Raw genomic sequence first — 27,689 nt, forward strand, 5'->3', positions numbered from 1 at the left:
CTACGGGGATAGAAAGCTGATATCATGTTCCTGAGCAGTTTAAAGGTTAGCTCTAATGCACAGGTCTTTATATAGTCCTGTCAGAGTGAATCTGAGTTCCCTGGCTAAAACCAGGCAGCATGTTGCCCTAGTCTGTTGTCTGAATGAGGGACATTAGCAGAGGTTCTTACAGCATGTTGCATCACATTAACGTCTGGCCGGGCTGTAACCGGGGCTCTGGTTCAGGGGTTGGGACTGGGTCTGGCTCTGGGCTGACTGGAAAAGGAGCTGAGATTTGGGCTCTGAATGGAGCTGAACAGCAGTAAACTCATGTTCTATTGTTGAGGGCAATGTACTTGTAAAATTAGGAAATGGCTCATCATAAAACATCTTTGTCCTGAGGCTGCCCAAGGTCTGACTCATTTTCATAAGTGCGACAACCACAGACACAACGTTTTGCAAGTAAACCAAATAAACACAAGATTCCAGAACGACCATCAGTGTTCACCAGTGTTCATCACCATTATGAAAGTTCTTTTAATGTCATGGGATATATGGCATGACTGGTTTCTCTTCATGGGATATAGGTTCTGCAGGGACTGTGCAGCTAAATACTTTTCATGTCCACTCTGTAGGGCAGGAGTCTTACAGTGACACTAGATAGGTAGGTGTGTAAGTTGTGTCGGTTGATGCCCGGTGTGTGTTTCTTGTACATGATAGTATGCCTAAAGGGTGTCTCCCTTCTCTCACTAATCTCTGCTGGTCCTGCCCACTCCTAAAGGGAGAGCATGTGACTCCCAGAGAAGTGTGTGTGTCTGTGTGTTTTGAAGTGTGTGTGTGTGTGTGAGTGGGCGTCTCCATTTGTCCATAGCTCCATGTGCTTGAGCACACCCATACCATAGAGGTGTGCTGCGCCATTCATTTGACATGTCTCTACTTTCTTTCTCTCTCTTACACTCAGCGTACTCACTTAGCGTTAGCCAGTCCGGTCATTTTTGGGCTTTCCTCTGACGTGCTTCAGCTTGGTTTATTTTGTGCGTTTTTTTTTCCATGCTAACTTTTCCTCAACAGTGGAGGAGCAAGGTAGGAGGAGCTGAGTAGAGCAGAGTGTCGTTCTCTATCTCTTTCTTTTTCTCTCTCTCTCTCTCTCATACACACACACACGCTCCCTCCCTCACTCACTGCCGCTGGAGCAACCAGAGTCTGTGCACTTCCCAGCTCACTCTGACGAGAGTGGGAGCAGGACTTCTTGAGGCTTTTTCAACGGCTTTCAAAGAAAACTTTGCTACTTTTTTTCCCCTGCCAGACGCAAAAAACCGAGGCGACACGGGGAGCCATAGTTGGCAACCAAAGAAGCGACGGAAGAGAGAGAGTAAAGAAGACTTTGTCATTTGTACCTTAATTAAACAGAAGAGCACGTGGCTGGCCACTGGCCCTTCACAGACCCAGGAGTGAGGTCATCCTGTAATTCATCTTCCTTTGGCGTAGCAGCATCAACGTAGCTGTTAGTCATTCGGAAAAGATACATCCGTATACATACAAATACAGACACACACACACACGCGCGCAAACATACCGCGCAAGCGCTCAGGCACTGACAGACCAGGACAAACAAGATGGTGGCTGGAATGGTAATGCCCCTGGCCGAGCTCAGGGCCATCTACGAGTTATTGTTTCGAGATGGCGTCATGGTGGCCAAAAAGGACAAGCGGCCCCAGACCAAGCACCCGGAGATCCCCGCCGTTGGGAACCTGCAGGTGATCCGGGCCATGGCCTCCCTCAAATCCCGAGGCTACGTCAGGGAGACGTTCGCCTGGAGGCACTTCTACTGGTACCTCACCAACGAGGGCATCGTGTATCTCCGTGACTACCTGCGGCTGCCCGCCGAGATCGTCCCCGCCTCCCTGCAGAGGGTCCGGAGGCCTACGACCGCTCTGGCCATGGGAGCGCGGGCAGCCGGATACCAGAAGGTGGAGGGGCCCACGTCGTATGTCCCCAAGCCTGGGAGCTGGGCCCGAGGAGAGAGCCTGGAGGCCCAGGCCGAGCGGCAGGGCTACCGCCACCGCAGGCCGGGCGCTGGCGAGACAGGCGGCGAGGAGGCCCACTCCGATAGGACCCCCAGGTTCAGAGGTCGTCCGATGGCTGCCGAGCCCGTCAAACCAAGAGCATTGTGGGAATCCGACGAGCAGGCCCAGCCCCCACCCAGGAAATGGCGGGATCATGCGGTGAGCGACGACAGCCAGGTGAAACAAGTTTCCACGGAGGCCTTCTCTCGCCAAGCCCCAATTGCCAAACCAGTGATGACATCAAAGCAGACAAACCTGACAGAAGAACGCCGCGAGACCAGCCTAGTCCAGGTCCAGAAGACAACCGTAGTTTCACAGACCGTGTCTAAGTCAGCCCCTTCCACAGGATCCGTTCCTGTGGTTGTGGCAGCAGCAGCAGGTGCTGGTGGTGCACTGGCAGCCAAGGTCCTAGCTGACTCCTCCAAGTCAGGGGCACCGAAAACCAAGCTAAGTGCATCATCAGAGAAGATCACCTCAAAGCCTGCAGCCCCAACACCCCCACCTGCCAAAGACGTCAAGCAAGAGAAGACAGACAAAGTGAAGGCAACTCAAGGGACCAAGAAAGCTGAGATGGTCCCAGTGGCCATCGAGACCCCCAAACCGCCCACTGCCTCATCCAGTGAGCTCATGGAGAAGAAGACCGTTCAGGTTAAGGTGACTCAGGAAATCCAGAAAGCTGAAGGCGTTTTAGTGTCGCTTGAGAGCGCCAAACTCTCAGCTACGCCTTCTAAACCACCCACACCTGCATCACCACAGCACAACGGTAACGCTGCCAGAACTGCCAAGGAAAACAAAAAGACAACCGAAACTAAAAAGGTGTCTGAGGATGTTTTCAAATCTCAGGATATCGCTAAAGCTGAGAAACCAGCATCTGGAAATGTCTCCCAGGAAGTCAGACCTGCCAAACCTGAGCTGGTGAAGCCAGACCTTCCAGAACCTTCAGAGCCTCAGGAACAAGCACCTGCAGTCAAAGAGCCTGTGCAGGTTCCAAGATCAAATGGAGAAGTGGAGCAGAAGGCCTCCAAACCTGTTCTGACAGAGGGCCGCATAGATGCACCAGTTAAACCAGAATCACCCCCACCAGCACCACCACAAGTCCAGCCCCAGGCATCCCTTCCAACACCCCCTCCAGCAGCCCATCCCCCGGCAGTTCCCGAACCTGAGCCTCCATGCCCCCTGCTGGAGAAGCAGAGGGCAGAGGAGACCGTCACGGTCAGTGAGATAACCACCACGCTCAGCCAGCAGACCCAGGGACCCCCGGGGTCTCATGAGGACACGTCCAGCTCCGAGCTCAGCTCAGTGACCCACACAAAGACAGTGAAGTCCACCACAGAGACCACCGTCACCCGGGTGGAAAGGCAAACAGTAGCTGTTCAGCAGACTAACAAAGTCCAGCTCACTGAGGCGATGACCCAACCTCCTGCAGTGGCGTCGGAACCTCCCAAACCTCCTGCGCACCCCGAGGCTAAAGCCCCCGAAGACGTGACTCTCGGTGCTTCTTCAAAGCCGAAGAAAAAAGCCAAAGGGAAGAAGCAGGTGGCGGCCCCAGAGCCACCCATCCACCCAGAGGCGGAGGTCCTGACCAAGGCTGTAGGTAGCTCCGACCCCAGCTCAGCGTCAGCAGTTATGGATAGCTCTGCTGGGCAGCCCGCAGGAAGAATGCGAGGTGAAGAGTGCAGGCCGGCAGCAGCAGCTGTGCAGGCTGTGGCCCCGGCAGACAAAGAGAGGGAGGAGCCAGCCCCGCTCTCCACTGAAAAAATCAAACGGGAGGTCTCGAAACCCAAAACATCCTCCTCTGCGAGGGAAGCAGCGGCTGGCGGAGGGACAGCGTCAGCAGCAGCGGAGGCAGAGCGGCCCAGCCCCCTCACAAGTCAGGGGGAGCCTCCCAGAGTTGCACAACAGTCGGCAGCCCAGCCAACGCTCAGCACAGAGAAGCACGAGAGGAGCCTCCCTGTGAGCCAGGCCTGTGAGCACCAGCAGGAGGAGAAGGATCCGGAACAGCCCTCAGACAGAAGCTCCCCACCCTCGGACAAAAAGCCAAAGGACTGCAAGCCCGGACACCAGTCTGTGGACGAAGCAGCCATGAGGAAGAAGATCGTGGTGGTGGAGGAGGTGGTGGAGGTGAAGATGATCGGCAGCCCCGGGGTGGCCGGAGGATCACCTCCCCCCGTGGCCGCCGTCACCGAGGCGACCGGCGAGGAGGTGGATATGGACGTTCTGGAGGCCTTTGCCATCAAGAGGGCAGTTCTTTCCGGGGCGGACGCTGCGAGCTCGGTGCCGGAAGACGACTGGGATCACTCTCTGGACGAACCGGAGGACAAGACCTGGCCCAACTTCTTAGAAGGTCAGAGAACCGTTAGCCATGGTTACCTTTGGGTTCCCTTGGCTACACTTCCCTCGCTACTTCCTGTCCCTTTCTGTGTGTGTGATGTCACAGACGTTGCCAGGGTTTCTGCCCTTGTTTGGAGAGTGGGAGGGCTGAGGTGGTCGTTGTGGCGAAGGTTCCTCTGTAATCTCCAGTCGAACATGTGCTTTATTGTTTTGGTTTGCGAGGGTATAAACAAGGATTCAGACATCATGGCAACTGTTGCTTTCCACCTCTTTTCCTGTAAATGGCAGTTATTCTGAGGGCTAGCTTTAATTGCTTGATGTAAAGCAGACCTCTGTTTAAGTCTGCAGCTTTTGAGCTCGTGTGACGTAGGTTCTCTTTAGGAATGCTCTCAGAGAGATGGTACATGAACAGGAACTCATTCAGATGAGACTGCGATTTATCCATGTGTGTGTGAAAGAGCTATCAGTGATACAGTCAGTCACACTGAACGTTCGAGGGGCATTAGGTTCATTGGAAAGGGGGAGAAGCACATTCGCCTCTATAGAATGTGGAGAGTCATTTCTGTTAGATCTATTATAAGATCTAAGATCTATTCCTATCACATCACCCTGCGAATGCTGAACTACCCTGTCGTGCTATACACAGTGATTTGCCTGGGTTGAACTTCTATGGCTAAGGCTAATTCATGTGTTAGCGACAAGCGTTCACATTTCATGTTTCCCAAAACCCTTTTTAATGAAGGGGAATTCCTGTGTGGTGGTGACAAGTTGAGCAATCCAACTGTCTGAGATACATACACAGACATACACACACACACACACACATTTTACACAAACACAGAAATCTGAATCTGTTGGTTTGCCTGACAGTCGGGTGTGTCTCAGACCAACCCCCCCCCCCTCCCTCCCTCCCCTCCCTCTCCTGCCCTCTCCTCTCCTCTCCCCTGCCCTCATTCTTTCTTCAGAAGTAAGGAGGAGAGATGGAGGCAAGGGGAGAATGAATGAGAGAGGGGGGTGTGGTGCTCTGGAGACTGTCTCCAGGAAGCCTGTGTTCCAGGGTTCCTGGCTCTGGGAAGTGTTGTCCTGGCCTGTGCTCTTTCCTGGGGGAGCTGAGCATAGAACAACAATTACATGCCCCACCATGGCCCACCATGTATTATCTCTGACCTCCACCTCCCCCCCACCCCCTCATTCCTCTCTTGTCTTCTCCCCCACATGGAGACTTCTGGAATGTGTTAAAAAATGCTGCAGACGTTTGTTCATGTTGTTGTTGGCCAGAGCGAGCTGGATGTACGAATCTCACCGTGCTCCCCTGGTGCTATGAAACACTTCTCTTCTCTTATCACATCAAGATGTTATCCACTGTGGCACTGACTGAATGTTTTTTAAATCCTTTCAGAGTAGCATGTTTGGTAAACGGGAGTGAAGAAATAACTGTTTAAATGATTATGGGTGTGCAATTCGCCGAGAGCAGAGCACATGGGCGTTGTCTGATTTGGGTGTGTGCGCGTGTGTTTGTGTGCGTGGTCCATGTGAGCCAGAAAGAGAAACAGAGAGCGAGAGAGAGAAAGTGAGTCAGGAAATTGGAATAGTGTCCTTATGGTATTGTGGGTGTGTGTCGCTAGTTCCACACGTGAGGTTGCGCAGCCTGGGATTGATTAGAAGTTCAGTTCTCATGGCAGGGATGGTCAGGCAGTGTTACTCACCAGGAACATGACTCAGATCAGCCTAAAATCCTATTAAGATGAAGTCAAAATATCAATTGTTATTACAGACAGCCAGTCACATCATTCTAGTGTCGTTGTTGTTTTTTCATTAGCCGGTTGCATGCTACACTACTGCAGTACTTATGTCTGGACTGGTCAAGCACATTGGTTCCACTTAACCATCCTAAACACTGGGTAATCCAGTGTTTACTAACTCACTGCCGCCCCCTACTGACCTTTGAAGACCCATTTTGGAACAGTGACAAGACAGTGCATCCCCTGCTTGAATACTCAGTGCTAATTCCATGTATTCAGTCTACATAGCTCCAATAGAATATCCGACTATAGCTATGCTGAGCAGTAATGGTGGTGAGCCTGCTAGTATTAATACCACAGTGGCTTTATAGAGATCTAGGCCTAATTCCTGGACCAACGTATCGTGAGTCCACATTTGGATTTCCCTGTAGATGGTGTGTCTTCCTGCAGTGAGGAGCATCTCTGGAATGGGAGTTAATTAAATAACTGTCACCAGAGCAGTGTGTCACACCCACCAGCACGGCCCATCTGCTTTTATACTGCTTCATCGGGCCTGTCTCTCAGTCCTCTCTCTTTCTCTGGAGCTCAGCCCTGCTCTGACTCGTACCTCTGCTTTTCTTCACTGAATAACGTTTGAAGCCTCGCCTCACATAGGGCCCACTGGGCCAGTGGGGTCTCCTGGAGAACTCTGGTACAGCCACTCTGATAGGTGGGATCATCGCGTGATTGGATGACCACGTGCGATTGGATGACCCCATGCGATTGGATGACCCCGTGTGATTGGATGACCACGTGGTGCTCACAGCTCTTTGGCTCAAACTGAGAACAGTGGAGGCAGTGATGGATGAACTGTTCAGTAGATGGAGGAGGCGAAGGGGGGTGTAATCTGCAGTCACACTAAACACCAGTCCCAGACTTCACAAACCAGACTCCAGACCAATGTCTCTTTCTTTGTCCCCCCCCTCCACTCTTGTTGGCATGCCCACCGGCCAACATATTTGTGGAAGTCACGGAACAGAGCAGTCCTGCTTCATTGTGGCACCGCCATGGTCGGCATGGCGTGTGTGACTCACTCAGCCTCAAAGCGCCAGATTATGAGGCCTGACCTTTCTGAGGTGAAAAGCACAGGACGGGCTGTATGCCATGCCGCTATCAATAGTCTGTGTTGTGGCCGGCAGATATGGAAGCCGAAGGGCGAGGCAGAGGGGGGAGGGGGACGGAATGGGGGGGGGGGTAGGAAATCTGTCCTCTCCTGTTGTTTACAAAACAAAGTTGGGCGGGGGGGCTGCCCTTCCCCCGTTACCGCTGACGACCACGTGTGTCGTTGCTCCTTACCCCTCATGACCACAGGCACGCATTAACCCCCCCACCTCATTTACATTTAGTCAGTTAGCAGACGCTCTTATCCAGAGCGACTTACAATAAGTACATGCAAGTACTGTGCCTTGCCCAAGGACACAACGTCGTTTGGCACGGGCAGGAATCAAACCAACAACCTTCTGATTAATGGCCCGACTCCCTAACCGCTCAGCCATCGGACCCTCCTCGCCAATAGGACCCAGTGCACAACTTCGGGTTTCAGGAGTGGATAAAAACCTTGAGTTGGGAGTGTTTGATGCTTATTACTGTACGCTTCCTCCCTCTCACAGTATCTGCTTGTCAATTGTTCTCCAGTGAGCCCGTGGTTGCCAGTCAGAGCTGGCAAACTCGTAGGAGAAACTCAGACAGCAGCAGTTGTAAATTATAGTTCCCGGTACCCAGTAATGAGTGTTGGCTGGCTTGCCTCACAGGGCCTAGGACAGGGGCAGCAGGCCAGGGACAGCTAACTCCCTGCAGAGCCAACTCTGGAGCAAACACACAGATCGTTTAACATACGTCTCCCAGTCTGGGTCACCATGGTGGGATGGTGATCAGAACCCGTGGTTGGTAGGAAACCAACCGCCTCAGACTGGTTTCAGACCTCAGGGATAAATTATACAGACGAAACCTGGAGGCTTGCTTGTCTAAGGCTTGAGTATTGGGAAAAAGCAATCGTTTCACCTACAAACACACAGGCAAACACGCTGAGCTGGACCCACCCACAATACAACACCCACACCCAGGTTCTTTAACGGTGTGTGTGTGTATTCATTCCAATGTTCGTAGGCATGTTGACCTTAACCATGACACTAGCTGTGTCAGCAGTGCTCCCCCATCCGTCAGGGTGTGACCTAGCAGATCTTAACACTGACTCTCTACACTGCTGGGATAGGATGTATCTCTTATGCTGTCTTAAGGCACCAACATATCCCGCCGCCATGTGTCACAGCAAAGAAAACCCCCTAAATGATATTTTTTCTACTGGAAAAAGTGATCCAAACATTTCAAAAAGTAAAACATTGCCTGGAATAGGAATGATCATTGTCATACTAGTGGGATAGGCGATGAATGATATCCCTCTTTATTTACTGGAATAGGTGGATAAATGTTATTTCTCTGTATGTGAGAGACACTGGGCTCCTGTCAGAGGTATCATTGACAACTCCTGTTGTTTTAGGTCTCCACTTGAGCTGTGTGAAACTCAGGCCTTCAAACAGACCTCCCCACACCACACCACACCACCCCACCCCAGCCCACCCCTCCCCACCCTGCCCTCACCCAAACCCTCTCACAACGTGTCTGATTTGACTGACCAGCTCACAAAAACAAAACAAAGAATCCGACATTTACAAGATGTTGGCGATAATAAGGTTGAAATGTGTGTTCAACGCGTGGTCCATCCCCGAGTCGTTCTTCGAAAGGCTAAGATTAGGGTGAGTGTTAACATGAATTTGAGAGGGATTCCCACTGTCACCACAGTAATTCCCCGTGCCATATGGACAAGCACAAACATGCTATATTTAGGGGCTGTTGTGAGTTTAAGGGGATCCTGGGGGCGATGAGGGGCGGCGTTTAGGGAGGCGAGGACTTCAGACCCCGCTGAACACGCCATCCGTCATTCACCACGCCGAGTGGGTTCACTGGCATTTTTACAGCTTCACGTATCATTTGTGCGTCTGTTTCTCAGACCACCAAGCTAGTTTTCCTCCACACGGCACTTGTGTAGTGGACCTCATCCTTGGCTGGCTGTTCGTGATTGGGTCATTCTACTCGGGTCCGCCTCCTCTGGTCTCAGAGTGGTGTTGGAGTGGAGGAGGATGTGCTGTCTGAATGAGCAGTGAGAAGAGAGGGTCAGAGGGCGTTTCTCAGCCAGCTCATTTCCTGCCAGTTTACCGGGTCAGAGCGCGACTTTTCGGGTCAGACGAGTAGGATGTGTACCCCCTGGCTGAGCTGGAACCAGTGACATCGGCGTCAGAATAAACCCATCATCATCCTCAACACCTGCGATGACAGATCTTGGCTAGGTCTCCAGGGCAACCGTTAGCGAGGGGCGCCAGAGCGGTACCATCAGCTTCTAACTATGACCGTGCGATCATCCGGGTTATTTATAACCTCCCAGACCCCCCTTGCCCCAGCCCCACTCTACCCCCTCCCACCCCCCTGCCACTCCCTCCCCCCTCTGCCCCAGTTCCCCTGCCTGCCTGCTGCCCCCTGCCCACCCCCTCCCCCACCAGGCCATTGGGGAGCAGCCTGACAAGCCTTAGCAGCAGGCAGAAGCTGTCACACAGAGTCTGAGGGACAAACGGGCCAGAGCTCAGCAAACACCAGCACTCCTCTTTCCCTTGCTCCCCCTTTTACCAGCTCTCCGACCTCCACCTCCTTTTTTCCGTCCCCGACTCTTAGATGAAGATCATACCTGGTAGGTCAAGCCGGCTGGCTGTCCGGCTGTCCGTCTGGCCGTGTGTGTGTGTGTCCGTCTGTCTGCCGGGGCGTCTGGTTTTTTGGCAAACGCCGCGTGTGAGATGTTGTTGTGGTACCAAGAGAGGGGGGGGGGCACACACACACAGCGTACTCATACAGTCACCGTCGGCACTCGCACACACAAATACTGTCTAACAAATACATACGCGCACACACTTTCCAACTCTAAAGCGCGACCTTCAGCCGGCGGAGCGGAGATTCTCTTCCATATTTAAACGCGTTCACACTATGGTCGACTTGAATTACGAAAAATGTCGGCTGGCTGTATTTAAAGGGTTTCTGTGTGTACTGTTATGTGCTAGTCCAGGGCCGGACTCGGGAGGGAGTCAGGAAATGATTCAGACCAACAGGTTGTCAGGACAAAGTGGAGTGTGTGTGTGAGTGTGTGTGTATGTGCCTGTCTAAGCTATAAAATACACCTGTTATCTTATTGCACAAGAGCAATGCCCTCTCTGATGTCTGCTAAGTGTTGTTCATAGAAACCTAGTAAACAACTCATATATTCTCCCAAAAATATATAATTTGGAGCATTTTGACAGGATTTGCTGTTGTTGTTGTTCTTCTGGTCATCTGATGTTTACTTGTTGTTGTTTTGCCCTGTCATGGTGCCTGGCATCTCTTGTTATGAGGATGGGGCATGCTACAGTTTATACAGTACTGTAACTCATTCCAAGCAGTTAAGTCCAGTAGTGGGAATGCGAGGTTCAGTCCCTACGATACATCACACATATTTATTGGCACAGGAACTCGCCACTAAGGAGTCAACAATGACCCAAGTCACAGCACACAGAAACTGGGTGATGTTGAAATAACACATGGCTCAAACATTTACCTCAGATAAAGCACCCGTTCAGGATGATCTGCCTGCAACGGGGGAGTAGTGATAATCATTACTGCCTTGGGCTTGGCTGTTTCCTGATGTGTCCCTGACATTTAAATAACCAATCCGTCCTGATCGACCAGTCAGGGTGCATCGCCGAGAGGCAGTAACACAGCGGACCAGCCCTCAGGCCCCGGTCAGATAGTAGTATAACACTGTTACAGTACAGGAAGTGAAGCATCACTTATACTGAGAGAGCAAGAGAGAGCAAGAGAGAGCACCAAAGACAGAGAAGGAGAGAGAGAAAGAGATAGTGGAGAGATAGGGAGTGTGCAAAGAAGAAATACAAACAGAAAGATCATTTTAAAAAGAGTAGGGGGAGAGAGAGACACGAATGTCAATAGTTTTCAAACTGATGGATTGATTCAGAGTACATTGAATCCAGTTGTGAGAACATTAACAATACAATTGTAAGTAAAACACCCTATACTGCCAATATTGACACAGACCTTGTTCTTTATGTATGTAACTCAAATAGTTAGAGAGATTAGAGCGTTGGGAGGGCCGCTGGCCCATTGGTAAACATTGTAGTCCTATAGGCAGGACTTGGCAATAGGCCGAAGAGTGTGTGTACTGTAGATAAACGAGGGCCTAGGGGTTGACCGTAAACATTGGGTCCGATGGTTGAAAACGTCCGGCCTATCTACGACAGACCCAGGCAGAGCACAGCTACATCAGGAGAGGAGGGGAAAAAAAGGTAGCGGCACTGTAAACAGAGAGGGTAACACTAGAAGGGGGGGGGGGGGGAGGAGGGATGAAAGGAAAGCTGAAACAGAGAGAGAAGAAGGAGAAGCCACACCGTTCCAGCGCTTTCCGCCTCAGCGAGTAGAAGAGAGCGAGCGGGGGATTCCACTTTGAACTCGCAACAGTCGGGACGGTCCCAGGACGCCCTACCCTCTCCCCCCCCCCCCCCCTCCCATCCCCCCCGCGCCGCCCCCCCCCACTGCCACACCCCCCCTTGCCCCTCCCCTCTTCGGGGACTCCGCCACCTGTCAGTCAGAGGAGACACAGCCTTCCGTCCCCACGGGCTCCCGGGAAGACAGTCCTGGTCCACATGCCCCTGGAGAGCGGCCCTGGCCCTGTGGTGCCGGCCCTGGTGGTCCTAATCCACATAGCCACCTTGGCGGTGTTCTGGAGGAGGAGCAGGAGGAAAGGTAAGACAGAGCTCTACTACCGAGGAGGACGCAGGGGTTCAACGGAGCACTTCTAACCCTAAGACAGTATTCAAAGTGCAGGGTTATGTAATAGACTCCTCTCCCCAGAGAGAGGCTCTCATGGACTTGAGAAAGGAATGACGCCGCTCGGTCGGTCTGCTTGCGGGGGGGGGGGCGTGACATCCTTTACATGCAAGCAGGTCACAACGTGTGAACAACCGAGCAGTGTCATTCCTTCTCCGTGTCATTCCTTCTCCGTGTCATTCCTTCTCCGTGTCATTCCTTCTCCGTGTCATTCCTTCTCCCGCTCCTGCTGGAGCGTGACTGGTGAGAGGGGTCTTGGGACTTTGCGTGCCCCGAGCCACGCTCTCCCTCTCGGCGCTGGAAGAGACTGACCTTCCTGTCGCGTTCAGGGCTTAACCCTCATTACCTCAGGCCTGTGTGGGAGGCCGACGCTGCAGCTCATGTTGCAACCGGCCGTGCGATCAATCACACCCTCACGCATTCACACGCAAACTGTAGACGTGCTTATTGTTGTGCTGATGAAGGGCTGTCAGGTACTGTTTGACAAACACTGTCTCTCCCAAACCTGTCTACCTTTGTTCTATTGTTTGTAGAAGTCTGTGTGTGGTTGTGTGTGTGTGTGTGTGTGTGTGTGTGCGTGTGTGTGTGTGTGCGTGTGTGTGTGTGTGTGAGAGAGAGAAGGATAGAGACAGAAAGAAAGGGAGCGTGTGTGTGTATGTGATTGTCTACATGGGTGTGGCCAGCAATGGGACTAGCTCCAACTTGACTGGTGGGTTAAACCATCATCGAAGAAAATTTTAAACTCACACACACACACACACACCTGCGCTCATACTTGTAAACACAGACAGACAGACAGACAGACACACACACACACACACACACAGACGACTGCTATTACAAAGAAGCAAAGGAATCTGCAGCAGCTCTTTGATGCCTGTCTCCAGGTGCCAGTGCACATCATGAAACTTAAGATCAGAGACTAACAGTATTTGTACTAGGGTATCACGTTACAGTTGTTATGGATTATGGAGAAAGGTTATCTAACAGATAGAGGAGTTTCTCCTGCAGGGACTGTTCCACTGGTTATTAGCATGTTTCTAACCAGTTCTAGTATTGCAGGGTTGGGTAGCAGATAATCACTAGTGTATGCTCATGGCCTGTTCTCTGGTTACAGTTACGGTTACAACTACCTGTGTTGCTAAGGGGGGTAGTTGGGTTACCACGGACACCTGGGTTACCAGGGATACCTCGACTGTCAGGTGGTAACTAGGTTGTCACGTGTACCTGAGTTACCAAAGATACCTGGGTTACCATGGATACCAGGGTTTGTAGGGGTGTACATGGCTTAACAGGGCTAACTCCATCTCCCGACATCAGCTGTGCTGATGACAGCTGTGCTCCCCATCGTCAGCCCAGAGCTCAGAGTGAGAAGAGAGCACTCGTGTTATCAGACACACTGGAACACACACAGCACTCTGCTGTGGTTGTGGTGGCTGAGGTTGTTGGATCGAGGGGTCCCCCTCTGAACACCCAGGACTTTGACCTGGTCGGGGAGGTTGACAGAAAGGTCAGAGGGAAGGGGGGGGTGTGGCCACGTTGAACCATAAACACTATGTGTTCCCCCACAACCTTTGACCTCTGCATCTGTGTTTGTGCGCCGTTGTCCAGGGTCACCATGCCTAGCATAAGCTCCTGGGGGGTCTTCCAAATATGTGTGTCCATGCTGGAAGACCTGCTGCTTGGTTGTCTTCTGCAGGGCCTATAGTACTGCACATGTAGCATGTTCAGTTTGTATTCAGACACACTAAGAATTAAGTACTGGACAGGTTTGTATGGCCTATATCTACAGTAGTCAGTATGTCACAATAGTTTTTTGTCTGAAGAAAGTGAATAATTGTAAGCAGGAGTTTTCCATTCCACTTGTAAAAGCCATCAGACTTTTTAACATAGCGGGACTAGATAGACCTGTATTTCTTAGTTTGGAGCTAACTGAAGCAGTTTGATTTTAAATGCAGCCTGCAAAGTCACATTACAGTTTTTCACGATTGCTAAAACACATTTCTTGAAACAGTCAACCATTGTCTCAAAACTGTAAACACAAAAAAAAATATTCAAACTCAATATCCGAAACCTCTGACTTTTCTGGCTAAATCAAACACTCGCCCCCGTAATGTGAACCAGGCTGATCTGGGAGGGATCCTTGAGAGAAGGATTGGCGTCAGGAAATGGATTGTATTTGATGGAATATCCATCAAAAATGCAAAGTTAGGGGACACATGCTTACCACAAACTTTGCTCCAGGCATTGGAGGCTTGTTATAACTGATAGACAAGTAATACGTAAGGAACTCATGTGCTCTATGCAATAAGCAAATAAGGACATTAGAACACTGCAACCCCTGAGTTAGGTAAATGTAGAGAATTTCTTAATTTCTTTAATTTTACACAGTAAATTCATTTACTGTAGTAATAAAGAACATTTGATTTTGGAATATGAAACACTGGATTTTGGTGTTTACGCAAACACCCATTGACACTTTCCTGATGTCTAACTATGTTTAGCCTGTGTTCTGCACCTCTCTTTTGCCAACCGTCTCTGGAGGAGGGGATCCCTCAATGAATTGCTCATCCCAAGGTTTCTTAAATTATTTCTCCTCTAGTGAGTTTTTCTAGGAGATTTTCCTTGTCTTCCTTGAAGCTTGAGGTTGGCTGAGGGGCAGTTACTGAGGGGCCATATGTGAAGCCCTTTGTGACAATGCTTGTAAAAAGGGCTACACAAATACTGTAAATTTGATTAGAAAATATTACAGTAACCATCACAACTTAGTACTGTCAACAAAGAACAAAGAAAAACGGGATCAACCCTCTGGTGTGCTAGATCTAGCCATGAAAACACTCCACACCTATGTCACCACAGGCCAATTCCATTGCCTATAGGAAATGTACCCTGGTATATGAGTTTTGGTCATAGACCTTCCACCGCCATGCAGAGAACAATTATTCAATTGGGTTGAGAAAAAGGCTGTATGGTGGAAGGCAAACATTTACAGTAAAAAATGCTGCTTGATGTTGAACTATTCTCGTATACGGACACCACGGTGAAAGCTGACATTGTCCCAAACCAGCATTAGAAACAAGTGTGAACAATTTTGAGTCATTGTGTTTTACAGATGACAACTGTGTTGTAGTTGTGTTTCCTGTCTGCCGCCTGTGTTTTTCCATTTTACAGCCCAAGTGATTTCACAGTGCAAAATGTGTTTAGTGAATGAAAATGTGTTTAGAGTTTTGCCAAAAGAGTGTCTGATTTGACAAATTGGTTTAGTTCACTGAACATTTGATTCAGAGAATGGGGTTTAGTGTTTTAGCAATTGTGAAAAACGGTAATGTCTTACTTGCTTGAATTCAGTTAGATCTTTCCAGCAACTCAATGGCTATAGAACCCTAGGCAGAGCAGGGTTGGCTTGGTACAGAGGTCCCAGCTCCCAGATAAACGGCGAGCATGTGCTGGAGGTCCATAGAGGGGTGGAGTGGGGTATAAGTCAAGCCTGCTGTTTGGCACACACTGTTGGCTTCAGATGTCCCTCTGTTCTCCCTGAGGGGAGATGATGTGGAGAGGAGAGAGATTGAGAAAGACAGATAGAAAGTGTGTATGTGTGTGTGAGAGACAGAGAGAGAGAGACAGAGAGAGAGAGAGAGAGAGAGAGAGAGAGAGAGAGAGAGAGAGAGAGAGAGATAGAGATAGAGATAGAGAGAGAGGGGGGGAGAGAGAGAGAGGGGGGGGGAGAGAGAGAGAGAGAGAGAGAGAGAGAGAGAGAGAGAGAGAGAGAGAGAGAGAGAGAGAGAGAGAGAGAAATAGGGTAGGGGGGAAAGGGGTTTTATGCGTTACTCAGGCTATATGAGTCCTGCAGGAACAATGACCAGCCTTCCGGTACTCTGTGGACAGTTTCTTTTTAAACCCTCAGATCTTCCTTAAGGGGACTTCTCAGCACCCCCTGGTCCGAATCCTCCCAGCCTGTATCCACATAGCACACTAGCCATCTAGTCCCTTGCCCCTGGACATCTTGCATCTCAGCTAGCTAGAGGTACTAGCCATCAATCCCATAACACCCCTAGGCCCCTACTTCCTAAACAGCCATGGAAACCAGTCGTCCAGACATGTTCTGATGGATGGTCATGTGTGGTTTGTAGGCTGTGGGAACACTGGGTTCTCTTCTTGCTGAGACCTCCTGCCGAGATCATCAGAGACCTTCTGTCTTTCTAAACAGTACATTCCTAACATCCCCAATCCACTTGACCTCCCTGCACCGTAACTGTCTAATAGTGTTTCCACTGTCCACTGGGTTTGGGCAGGCAGGCCCCAGCAGAGAGTAGTACTGTCTTCCAGAAAAGTAGGAAGGAACCATGTTTTTTCTCCATTTGTTATCTGGGGATAATGTCATGGGCTGTTTGCTTGTGTGCGAATCCTGATGCAAATATAAATGGGATGCCACACCTCATGCAAATAAATTGGGCAAAGGATGATAATGATGGTGTGTGTGTGTGTATAAACCTTATGTCTCATCTGGCTCAGACCCAGGTCCCATGGAGGATTGTAAGGGCTTTGGTAAATTGAATGCAAACTGACACTTTCGTACACACCCCTTGTCGGCATAATGAGGAATGTATTTAGAAAACATTCAGTACCCATACTGTCTAACGTCATAGATCACTAGTATTAATCCTAATCTAATATTTGACATCAAATCATTTGTGTAGTGCAGCACCATTGAAAACGAATCAGGGAAAGTCCAAACAAATACGCGTGGATGTTGTCAAAATGAATGAGTGGGGTTGGGCCTAAATACCGGCACAATGTTCCTCCATGAAAAAGAGGCTCGTCTTTTACTGTCAATGTATTATCGCTGCTGCTGGTGCGAAGAGCGAAAGGGCATGTAGGAAGGTGACAACAGACTAGCGCTTGAGTGCATTTTGACAGGACGAGTAGCGCGTGTCTGCTGTTCTTTGACAACATGAAAGCGGAGGAAAGCCACGAGTCCCCTACCGGAGCCCCTCTGCCATACCAAACGTGCAGTTACGGAATGATTTACGAACGAGGGGATTATTTGAACGAGATAAGCTACGGAGAAAGAAGTAGATATCTGTACAGTAGGATGTGCTGTGCAGGTGAGTTTGACTGGGAGGAGGGTAGGACAGTAGGCGTTCCCAAAGTTGTCATCCAGTTGGTGCCGTGCGGCGACCTTCCTATACGACATATTTGTACGAGTTGTTGAGTTATTAAAATGTAGTTTAATGCAGTACATCATTTGATGTAGAAGTAATATGGAAATTATTTCCGGTTTTATATTTTCTTTTCATCACATAACATCGATAAATGTACTTATGGAAAGTTTTCTCGAGCATTAATCGCTGTGTGCACGTCATGCAGGATCCCATTCAGTTCACAGCGGATGTCCTGGTGATTACTTCCAGCTGTTCTCTGTCCAAATGATGGCCTCTAATGAATGTTGGTAGAACACTGAACGAGCACTTACACTCTCACGAGAATGGCAGGCCTTTAAAGTGGGCTTGGTCTTGTGTTTCAAACTAACAAAAGGATTGCTCAGTTTACTTATTAACCAGATCAGACATGATTAGGTCCTGTTGAAGGGATAGTTTACTTGTCTAGGGTGTGCGTTCATGCGTGTGTGTGAAGTGCTTCTGTGTGTGTGTGTGTGTGTGTGTGTGTGTTTGTGTGTGTGGGTGGGTGGATGGATGGATGTGTGTACTTTATACTCACAAATGTGTGTGCGTTGCTGTGTGCTCTGAGGTTTGCTCACCAGGTGTAGTAATTTCCTGTCAGATTAGAAAACCATTCAAATATACATTGAAGGGGCTCTAGCTGTAATAACTCAATGATGTGTCTTGATCTTGTTGTTGCATCCTGTGGTCAGATCCAGCCTGTTCTGATCAAAGGAGTTACTGATCACTGGTCCTGTTGTGACAGGTGTGAATGAGTATGGACGTGATTGATCAGCTATCCTCTATTTAGACGGGGCAATTGATTAAAACCACCCTGTGAACACATCATTATGGAGTTTCGGTCCTGTTTATCTTAGAGACTACAGCTCTGTTGCACAGATGCTCCTAAATGCTAAGAATGTCCAGTGTTAACATTAGGCCTGCTTGGTACTGTTTTAGAATAATCATTACATTCACCGGCTCGCCCGGTGTTGTCACTGTGATTTGTTGCCACCTAGTGTTCAACGCTCGGTCTGGTCTTTTTCCGGGCTGTTCTCTGCAGAGTGGAGAACGTTCCACCTCCCCCTACTCCGCGTTCTATTAATACAGATCTGAGTCAGAGAGACGCTACCCACCACGGGAACTACTACTGTGTGTTTGGAAACGTCACCACGGCAACCGGCGCTCAATTTCCCCTTTCTTTTCCACATTCAAACTTCTGGTCTGTAACTGAATCATTGCACACTCAGACCCCTTGTTACAGCTGGAAACATCCCATAATATAATGTGACGGTTGAGGTGGAGATTCTTAGAAGCAATGCTACTTGTGCATATTGAGTCAGTGGGGTATTTACAGAGTTGTAAGGTTGTCGTTTGTGTGTAGTTGATGTATCTTACCAGCAGATGGAGACAAGGCCTGTATCACCTGAATAGGTCAATGCCCTACATAAAGACAAATAGAAAGATAATTAGAGGCTTTAGATTGACAGCTAGATAAATAAATAGATATAATAGAAAATAAATACATCCATAGGGAGAAAGAGAGAGACAGAGAGAGAGGCCTAGATGGGGGTTTCCTGGGACCGCAGACCAGTTAGTTATTTTAGCAGTCAGCTGTCCGAGTTAAGCTGGGCTGTCCCATAGAAAAGGACTTATATCTGGCTTAAAGCTTTACCTCTGGCCTAATTCACATGGTGGCATACGAACCCAGAAAAAGATACAGAAGATCGAGGAGGTTGATGAGCTGTAGGACAGTGTGTCAGAGCACGGCTATGGCGAGCATATCCTTCTTTAGTCGTTAAACAGATAGGAAGACGGTTGATACAGCCGACCCTCTCCCTCTCTTTGTCTTTCTCTTTTCCCTCCTTCTTTTCCTGCTACGCCTCCTGTTTCACCTCCCCCCAGATCTACCCGGTCTACCTCCCCCTCTTCCTCCACCCTCGTCCTCCTCCTCCCTGTTCTGCTCCACCTCCTCCTCTTCTCCCAGTTAGCGTGTGTTCAGGGTGGGTCCTGCTTGCTGCACGTTGTGTTAACATTCCTCTCCCTGCAGGTTGGGGCACCTGAACACGCTCCCACTCGCACGTGGAAGGGGGCGTTCTCTGGTCACTTGAGGGAATCAAATCCCGAATCCTAGAGTGTGTGTGTGTGGGTGTGTTTACGCCCTGCTCTGGTATGAAGGGCGTGTGCCCTCTTCTTCTAGACCTTTCTCTCTCAACGGACCATGCCATGAAACCCAAGGCGGACAGATGCTTCTCTCCTTTCATCTCTGTTTACATTTGTCAAGTGTCCAGGAAATGTGAAATAGCGTCCTTCTGACCTTTGACCCTCAGCAGCACCACAAGGACATAGTGGGGGTGTGGCTATATAGCGTATGTGTCATCCAAGCTGGGGTGACACTGTGGTAACCCTTTCCTTCAGTTTGCAAAGCCTGAATGTTCACAGGTAAGGTGTGCAGGATATGAGGTTAATTATTATTGATTATAGGTTGTGTTCATGCCTGTCCATTAACCCCTCTGCCAGGATCAGGAACTGCAGTGGAGGCAGTGGACTGGTGTTCGTATCAAACGTCATTGTTTGACCTATATGGAGCTTGACAGAGATATTGATACATGGTTTTTAAAACTCCAACTCCTTGAAATGATACAATTTTTGAACTAGTGTCTCTCTCCCAGCCCCGAGGCAGACCCCTCCCCCCTCCACAAGTTCCATAATGAGCTGCCAGTCAACGCACATCCATGCCTTCAAGCCACCAGAAAAGCTACAGCCGAGCCTTCAGAGGAACATGTCTCTCATTCAGCGCTGGAAGGCTTAGGGCTAGACGAAGGGGCAAAGCTAACGCTAGAGTTAGGACGAGACGTAGGACTAGAGTTTGGACAAGCGTTAGGGAAAAAGTGAGGGATAGTGAGGGCTAGAGTTAGGGCTGAAGTTATAGCTCGAGTTAGGTCTAGGCCTTCAGAAACCATGCCCAGAAACCCTACAGGAGGGAGTGGGGTAATGAGCATGTTCTGACCTTAATGATAGCCCTCTCTTACACACCCTTTCCTTTCTCTTTCTCTCTCTCTCTCTCTCTCTCTCTCTCTCTCTCTCTCTCTCTCTCTCTCTCTCTCTCTCTCTCTCTTTCTCTCTTTCTCTCTCTCTCTCTCTCTCTCTCTCTCTCTCTCTCTCTCTCTCTCTCTCTCTCTCTCTTCCTTTCATTTAAATTCAACCATGTTAAATTCTGGTCTTGCGTAGTAACTGATGCTGTGCTAAACGCATTTGCTATTACTGTCCCTTCACATCATGCACTACCTAAATCAGATGCTTCTCAATGCTGGACGGGACCAGTGAGGAGTTGAGATACGGATGCGTTTTTATCCAGGTTGGATAAGGATGTGTTGTACCTGGCTGAAGTCAGCCTGCCCCTCCTTCATACCTCTGCCTGCCTCAACATTGTATAGAACGACAAAGTTATTATTTAAGGCGTGTCTGCACATTAGCAAACCTGGCTGGTGATAATGTAAACACACACCAAGCACACTTAAACACACACACACACATAAGTGTTTCATGTTCCTACAGGTAGTGTGTAAACCTGGTGTTCACTGCAACAGCCTAAAGTGCTAATGTTTTCTATGCCAGGGAATGGACAGGGAGGAGAGATGTGTTCTAGTTCAGATATTACCGGAACCACAGGGCTGGGGGATATGGTGCAATTTACCTACTGTGCCATGTACCATGTGAGGCTTTCTAGATAACATATCCCTGTCTCTAACTGCTAATCCCTGAATAAGGAGGTATCTGTGCTTTGGAGGGATGAAGTGATGGAATCATTAGACAGCATGTCGTTTCTGAACCTGAGATGAGAGAATTCTGGAGAGAATGTTGGACTGTATGTCTGTTTGTTGAATTGGAATGCTGTTGGTGGCAAGAGGTTACACACAGTACATTTTCAAGGTTACTCACCTCACCACCTTGGGTGAAAGGACAGCCTGTCTTGTCTCGTACTCCTTCTTCTCCTAACACCTTTTGCCTGGGGATTGTCATGAGTCAGTAATAATTAACCATGGGTGTGTGTGTGTAAGTGTGGGTGTGTGTGTGTGTGTGTGTGTGTGTGAGGGAGGGAGAAAGCGAGCGGGTGTGCAGGTGTGGTCTGAGCATCACGGCGGTGACAGTGGTCACCACACCTTCCCCCTGATGACTTCTCCTGTCTCCACCCCCTTCCTGTGCTCCTTGCCACACTGATATGACAGGGCAGAGGAAGGGGCGTGGCTTAGTCAGTTCCACAATGTCCTCCTAACACACAGACAGCCAACACACATACGGGCAGACACACACACTCACCAGGACAGGTCCAGACTCCCATCCGCAGGCACCACAAGAAGAAAGGAGGAGGGAAGGGGAAAGAGAGAAGAAAAGAAGGGCACAGCAAAACACGGAGAGAGAGAGAGAGAGAGAGAGAGAGAGAGAGAGAGAGAGAGAGAGAGAGAGAGAGAGAGATACAGAGAGTGAAGGAGACAGCCTAGCTCTAAAGTGCTGACTGGATCCTAGCCACAGGACTGCATGCTCTGACTGGAGAAAACTGGAGGACTAGAGGACTGTCTAAAGAAGAGACCTAGGAAGACCCAGACAGCAGAGAGACAGAGAGAGATTACAGTACTACTGCTACTGGAGACTGTCTGAAGACTGGGAGCACACATTGGATTTAAGCTACCATAGAAGCCTATCCTTCATTGAAAGGCCACTCAGCCAGGCAGCATGGAGAGGTACAGGAACGGTTCGTCAGGCAGTGCGGGCAGAGACAGGGTCTCCTCAGATGAAGCCTACTACCAGGGCATGCTCAAGGCCACGGATGGCAGGAAAGGTACCTGTATGACAGCCCATCACATTTCAAAGGAGACGGACTGAGGCTTTCCACCTCCCACAAAGGGCATCTCCGCATTCAGGGTTTTCCAAGCCATGCTTCATATTTCAGTTTGTTGATTTTTGAGTTTGTGAGCTTGTGTTGTCTGTTTGCTGTTTTTGTGAGAGGGAGTTGAGGGAGTTCTCCCTGAGAGAGAGAGACAGAGAGGTTTTTGGGAAGTGCTGTAATTTCAGGTTTGGATGAGTTTCAGGTTCTTTGCCGGGGCTGTTCTAAGCCCCTTCTGAGGTTCAGGGTTGTGGCCTGGTGGTGGGTTGGGCTTTAAGAGGCCTTTCATGTCCCTGGAACTGTGTAACTCTGGAAAAGACTGAGAGGCAGTGTCCATGTGTCTTTATCTGGGGTATATCTGAACGAGGACACGTGACTCTGCCGCGAAAGTCGTGTCGTTCTCCGTGTGGCCGTTTCAAGAGATCTTAGCAGGTCATTGAACCTCTATTTGTCCAAGGTTGAACGCAAAGAGGTGAAAGTGATCCAGGAAGAGCTCTTGGTGCCCACAAGAGAATGTCCCGCCTCTCCCAGGCGGCGCTCTCTGATCCGATTGGTTCGGAAGACCTGATTCACTAACCTAAGGGTCTTATGCCTTTATGTTTATCCATCAACACTTCAGGGAACTACGTGTTTTAGGGTTACCTCAGGCATGCTATTTAAATATCTGCCGTGTGTCGAATCATTCTTCACACCCAGGTTCCGTCCATTCATTCATAGAAAAGAGGGAGAGAGATGAAAAGCAAAGGAGGTATATACAGAGGGGTGACTCAGCGTCCAAGCTTTAGATGTCCAGCAAAATGTTCTTTGTCCTGTGTTGACAGGCTCTATGGCACATCAAGGACCTAACTAGCTGCGGGGCGGAGAAATCTGAACTTTCTCCGCCCTTTGCAGTCCTGTGTTTGTTTTAGTATTGTTCAGGTACAACTCAGGGTGACATCTTTGTTGATGTGTGCAGCAGAACTCCTGCAGTGCATGCTGGTACGAGCCGCACACCACAGAGGTGGATCGCCCCCTCCAAACCAGTTTCTGTTGCGAACTTGCGAAACCTGACACTGTGGTCTCCGCCGTAGCCTATTTACACAGCGTTTGATGATTCCCTGTGTTCACACCCCATATTCCTTCTCCGAAAGCTCTCTAATTGCAGCCGTTTGAGTTTGAGTCTCAGGTGTGATCAGGTCTCTAGTGTTGAATGACCGGGGGGCCAACTTTTAAGAGGATTACATCGGTGGAGACTTGGGGCCGCCGTTTGGGAAATAGGGCAATTTGTGTTTAATGGTCAGTTAATCAGCAGCACTGCCCTGGGTGTGACCCTTCACTCTCAGGAGAGGAAGTGAAGTAGAGAGGGAAGGACGGCAGTCAGCGTCGCAGGTCGGCTTCAGTTCACAGCCCAACCAGGGGGTCAAAGTTTGAACAGTCCCCAAAACAAACCTTCCCGTTTCCGCGGCAACGCAGCGCTCTCTGACGCAGTCCGGGCCGCCGTTGACAACACCCATCTGGGAAAACAAAGCGTAGCCTCAGGGCATGTATTTGTTAAGTGTCAGCGTTGTTAGCCTAGCATGAGGGTTTGGTAACGTTAGCGTTAGCATAGCCGTAGGACATGTGATTCAGCAGCTCTGTAATTCAGCTCTAATGGCTGGGCGTGCCCCATGGAGACCGGATCACCTGTAAATGAGCTTATTACTGTGATAAGAAGCGTTATAAAGATCAGGCTGGCTCATCCTTAGCACGCTAGTGAATGAGTCACTATCTGGATAGTCTCCGAGGGATGGCATTTGAATGGGATTGTGAACGATCTCATACTCTTCTCTTTGTTGTAGAGTGAGACTTGATATGGTTATCGTCCTCAGTGAGTAATGGTTGTGTGTTCACAATGGTGATGTTGAGTGTTGCTGTTCCAACCGTGTAACCAATGCTGACTGAAGACCAGGACTTCAGAGTTCACTTCACTCACTGCATCGAGGCAACCTCTGATAAAGCAGCAGCTGTGTCAGACGCGGGGCCTGCAGAGACTAGACACCAGTATGAGGTACTGTCTGGGGGCTGGGGTTTATGACTGGGTGCTCCAGCACGCCTACCGGTGTCTCCAGGTGTGTTAGCCGTGAGGGCCGGTCTCATAACAACACAAGGCTGAGATGTTCTGCATTCTTCACCAAGGGAACCATATCTCATTCCCATTTATTTATTTATTTGTCGTCGTAACAAGCTTGATCATGTTTCAGGTGTGGTCTGGCTAATGTTTTGTTAATGACTTTGTGGTCGTTTAAATAATTGACTTAATGACACGTTTTCATAGTGTGTCTCACGGCTGCGTAGCGGCGGCGTAAGAAGACTGTGATGACAGTGCAGTGTGTTCTTACAGAAACAAGGAGGCTACTGAACGAGTGTGTTACTGTATGCATGACTGTCGCCTGAGTCACTCCTTCACCAGACAGAACATACACCCACACACACACAAATTACTAACACACTGGCCATAAGAAGTGTTACCACACCAGGTGATACATTGTCTTCGTTACAGACAACCAAAACAAAGACAATCTTTGATTGCTTTATTGTGTCCGTTACGTGGTCAAACGAGACACTGGTTTAAATTTAGACTGGGTATTTATCTATCCTCTCTGCCCTCCTCATCCCATGATCCTCCTCTCCTCTTCCATCTTGCCCTCCCCGCTCATCTCCTCGCCCTGTCTGACGTGCTCCTATCTGGGTTGTGTCTTTCAGATGAACGGGATAGAGTCCAGAAGAAAACCTTCACCAAATGGGTGAACAAACACTTGATAAAGGTAAGGTCTCTCTGTCAGTGTGTCCCTGTTAACTTTGTACGTGTACACATGAAAACTGTACACACACACACACTTTCCCAAGAAGTACCCACACTCATTTCAATATCATTTCAATCAAAGCCATCTATAACAGTCAGGTACATTTCCCCAAATGGAATAGTGGTTTTCTGGTTTCTTGTAATCCTACCACAGTAGCTGTCAAAGGACCAGACCCCATAAACTGGTACGTGCTGGCAGATTTGAGATGTTTCTATAGTGAATCATCGTTCCTACTGGCCCGCAACCGCAGCAGGCTTGGCTGTGTGTTGTTTTCAGGGTTAACATTTAGACTTTGGCCAAAGTCTCAGGCTCCCGAGATCACTCTGGCTGTAATTACTGAAGCTCTCATATGCGGCCTGTTGTGTGACGTTGCTGGCAAGATGTTTTTTTTGTTCTTTCCTGATTCCAGATGAAAGTCAGGGTTATTTCCTCTAGACCAGGACGTGCAGGTAGCAGTTCAAGCCATCCACTTTGGCTCGTCTGAGGGACTTTGTAAACTCACGGTTGTCACTCCTCTCGTCTCACTTACCTCACCCCTTCCATCCCCAACATGGGGCTACAAAGCTTTCATTTCATCGGCCTGGGGCACCTAAAAGAGAGGTGGAGTGGTGGAGCAGAAGGCTGGACGGGAGGTTTGACGTGCAAGTGGAAGTAGGGTGGAGGTAGAAACTCAAACATGGCCTTGGGAGTTTTTCATTAAAAATGAGAAATGACCCCCTTGACAGATTGCCACACCCTCATGAACATGTGAAAATCCCCTGGCTGCTGTCACTCTGCCTCTGACAAACTGCCCCTGTTACCAGCCCCTCGTACCCCAGCCTGAACAGGTCTGAGGACTCAGGGAAACCCAGTCTCTCCCTGTAGAAGGAAACCCATTCCTTTCACATGGAAAAAAACCCCAGAAGGACCACACCAAAAAAAACGATTGTTTTCATTTCCATGATGTGCCTTGCTAACATGCTCTGGTCCCGATAGAACACAAGCTCTCTTTTCTCCGAGAGCTTTCTGCTAACGTGTGAGAGTGAGTCACAGACATCTGGATGTGCTTAGGTTCCCTCTGAGGCTGGTTCTGCTGGCTGGGCAGTGGGCCTGGTGGTGGGGGGGGGGGGGGGGGGGGGGCAACAGTAGCACATGGGCTGAGCCATCTCTGTGAGGCAGCCTCTGTTTAGGCATCTCCCACTGAGACATCATATCATTAACATGGCCTATGAGTTCAGTCATATGAGTTATAAGAGGGCGTGGTTCTGTAGAAGCCCTTATCTCCAGAGGTTTTCCCAGCTCACCATGAATCTTCTCTGGTCAGGTAGTCAGGGGTTAGGTGTGGAGGGGAGAGGCACATTTCCATTTGACAAAGTTATGACTATTCTGTAACAGTAAACTGACTGTTGCCTGAAGAGTGCATTATCCATCAATGGCGTATGCACGTTCCCAGAACTGTAACTTGCTGAAAGGAAATGTATAGTCTTATGTGCATGTGTTTGTCACCCACACACACACACATGTGTAAGCACATGTTTATAATGTGCATATATGTGTGTGTTTATTTGGACAAAGCCCTTTGCTTGATCTAAATAAGGGTTAGAGTGGGTTAGAGTTAGAGTGACAAGGAAATGTCAGTCAGGCAGTGTGTCGACTGGTCTAACGGTTTTAACCTTGAGGAACGACACTCACACACAAGCACACCCACACACACACACACACACACACACACATACACACTTTATAAACATCAGGGGGCCTACTTGACTCTTTGGGATCATCAATCGCTTCACAGTCTCTGTCAGCAGTAACAATGTGTCCATGACTAGGCTGGGTACAAAGCAGGCAGCTATGGAGTCTTGTTGACAGACGGCTCCTCAATATGTGTTGAAACAGAAATAGGGCTTTAAAGAGCCTCTACCAGGCCACACCCAAGGAATGGACCTGCATGTGGAGGAACAGGGACTCCTAGTGGCCATGATCCTCACTGCAACAGGCTCCTGTTCAGGCTGACAGTTGGCAGAGTTGAGCTCAGGGTGGGTGCTAGAATCAACCAGATAGTGTTGCAACTTGTAGGGGAAATATGTAGTCGTACACCAGAAGGAGTAGGACCTCCTGTTTACATGGCTCAACCCTTCCATCTCTACTGTAAAAATAAACACACATCACTGACTAAACCAGACACCTTTGAGACCTCCACTAATGACTCATTCATCTTCCAGTCTTGTAATTCTCCTGTGTTCATTTCCCTTTCTGCTCTAACCTAATCATCATGCCCCGTGGTCACTTGTCATCATCTGTGTTTCCTCCTTCATTTCTCCCTCCCCTACCCTCTCTCTCTCTCCCCTACCCTCTCTCTCTCTCTCACTCTGTTATTCTCTCCATCTCCTCCCTTGCTCTCCTACGCCCAGCATTGGAAAGCACCGGTAGGTACTGCACACGAGAAGGGGCATTCTGCAGAGCTCTCAGTCACATATGCATGGAGTCCATCCCTAGCATCCCCCCCCCCCACACACGCACACACAAACGCACACACACACATACACACACACACAAAGCTCTCTCTTTCCTCCATCAACTGTTGCTGTTTCCATCCCTTTATCCCTCCATCATTCCCCATCGCCCTCCTCCTGTGTTTTGTGTTGCTCACACCGCTAATTGTTATTTAAAGTGATGTAGCAGGCCACGGAAACAGCCTCACCCTGGTGTGTCACTTTAAACATCACTGCGCTGACATGTTCTCTGTTTATAGGGATTTGATAGGGACA

At 49.4% G+C, this 27,689-nt stretch overlaps 1 protein-coding gene across 1 annotated transcript; it reads left to right on the forward strand.

Moving 5' to 3' along the window:
• LOC124473516 (proteoglycan 4-like) lies at positions 1-26,050 on the forward strand. The gene is made up of 2 exons (XM_047029034.1): positions 1-4,389; positions 24,842-26,050. Exons 1-2 carry the CDS (start codon positions 1,596-1,598, stop codon positions 25,096-25,098), a joined length of 3,051 nt encoding a protein of 1,016 aa, XP_046884990.1. The 5' UTR covers positions 1-1,595; the 3' UTR covers positions 25,099-26,050.
• Positions 26,051-27,689: the final 1,639 nt, after the last annotated feature.

Source organism: Hypomesus transpacificus, chromosome 2, assembly GCF_021917145.1.
Source record: "Hypomesus transpacificus isolate Combined female chromosome 2, fHypTra1, whole genome shotgun sequence".
Classification (NCBI taxonomy): Eukaryota; Metazoa; Chordata; class Actinopteri; order Osmeriformes; family Osmeridae; genus Hypomesus; species Hypomesus transpacificus.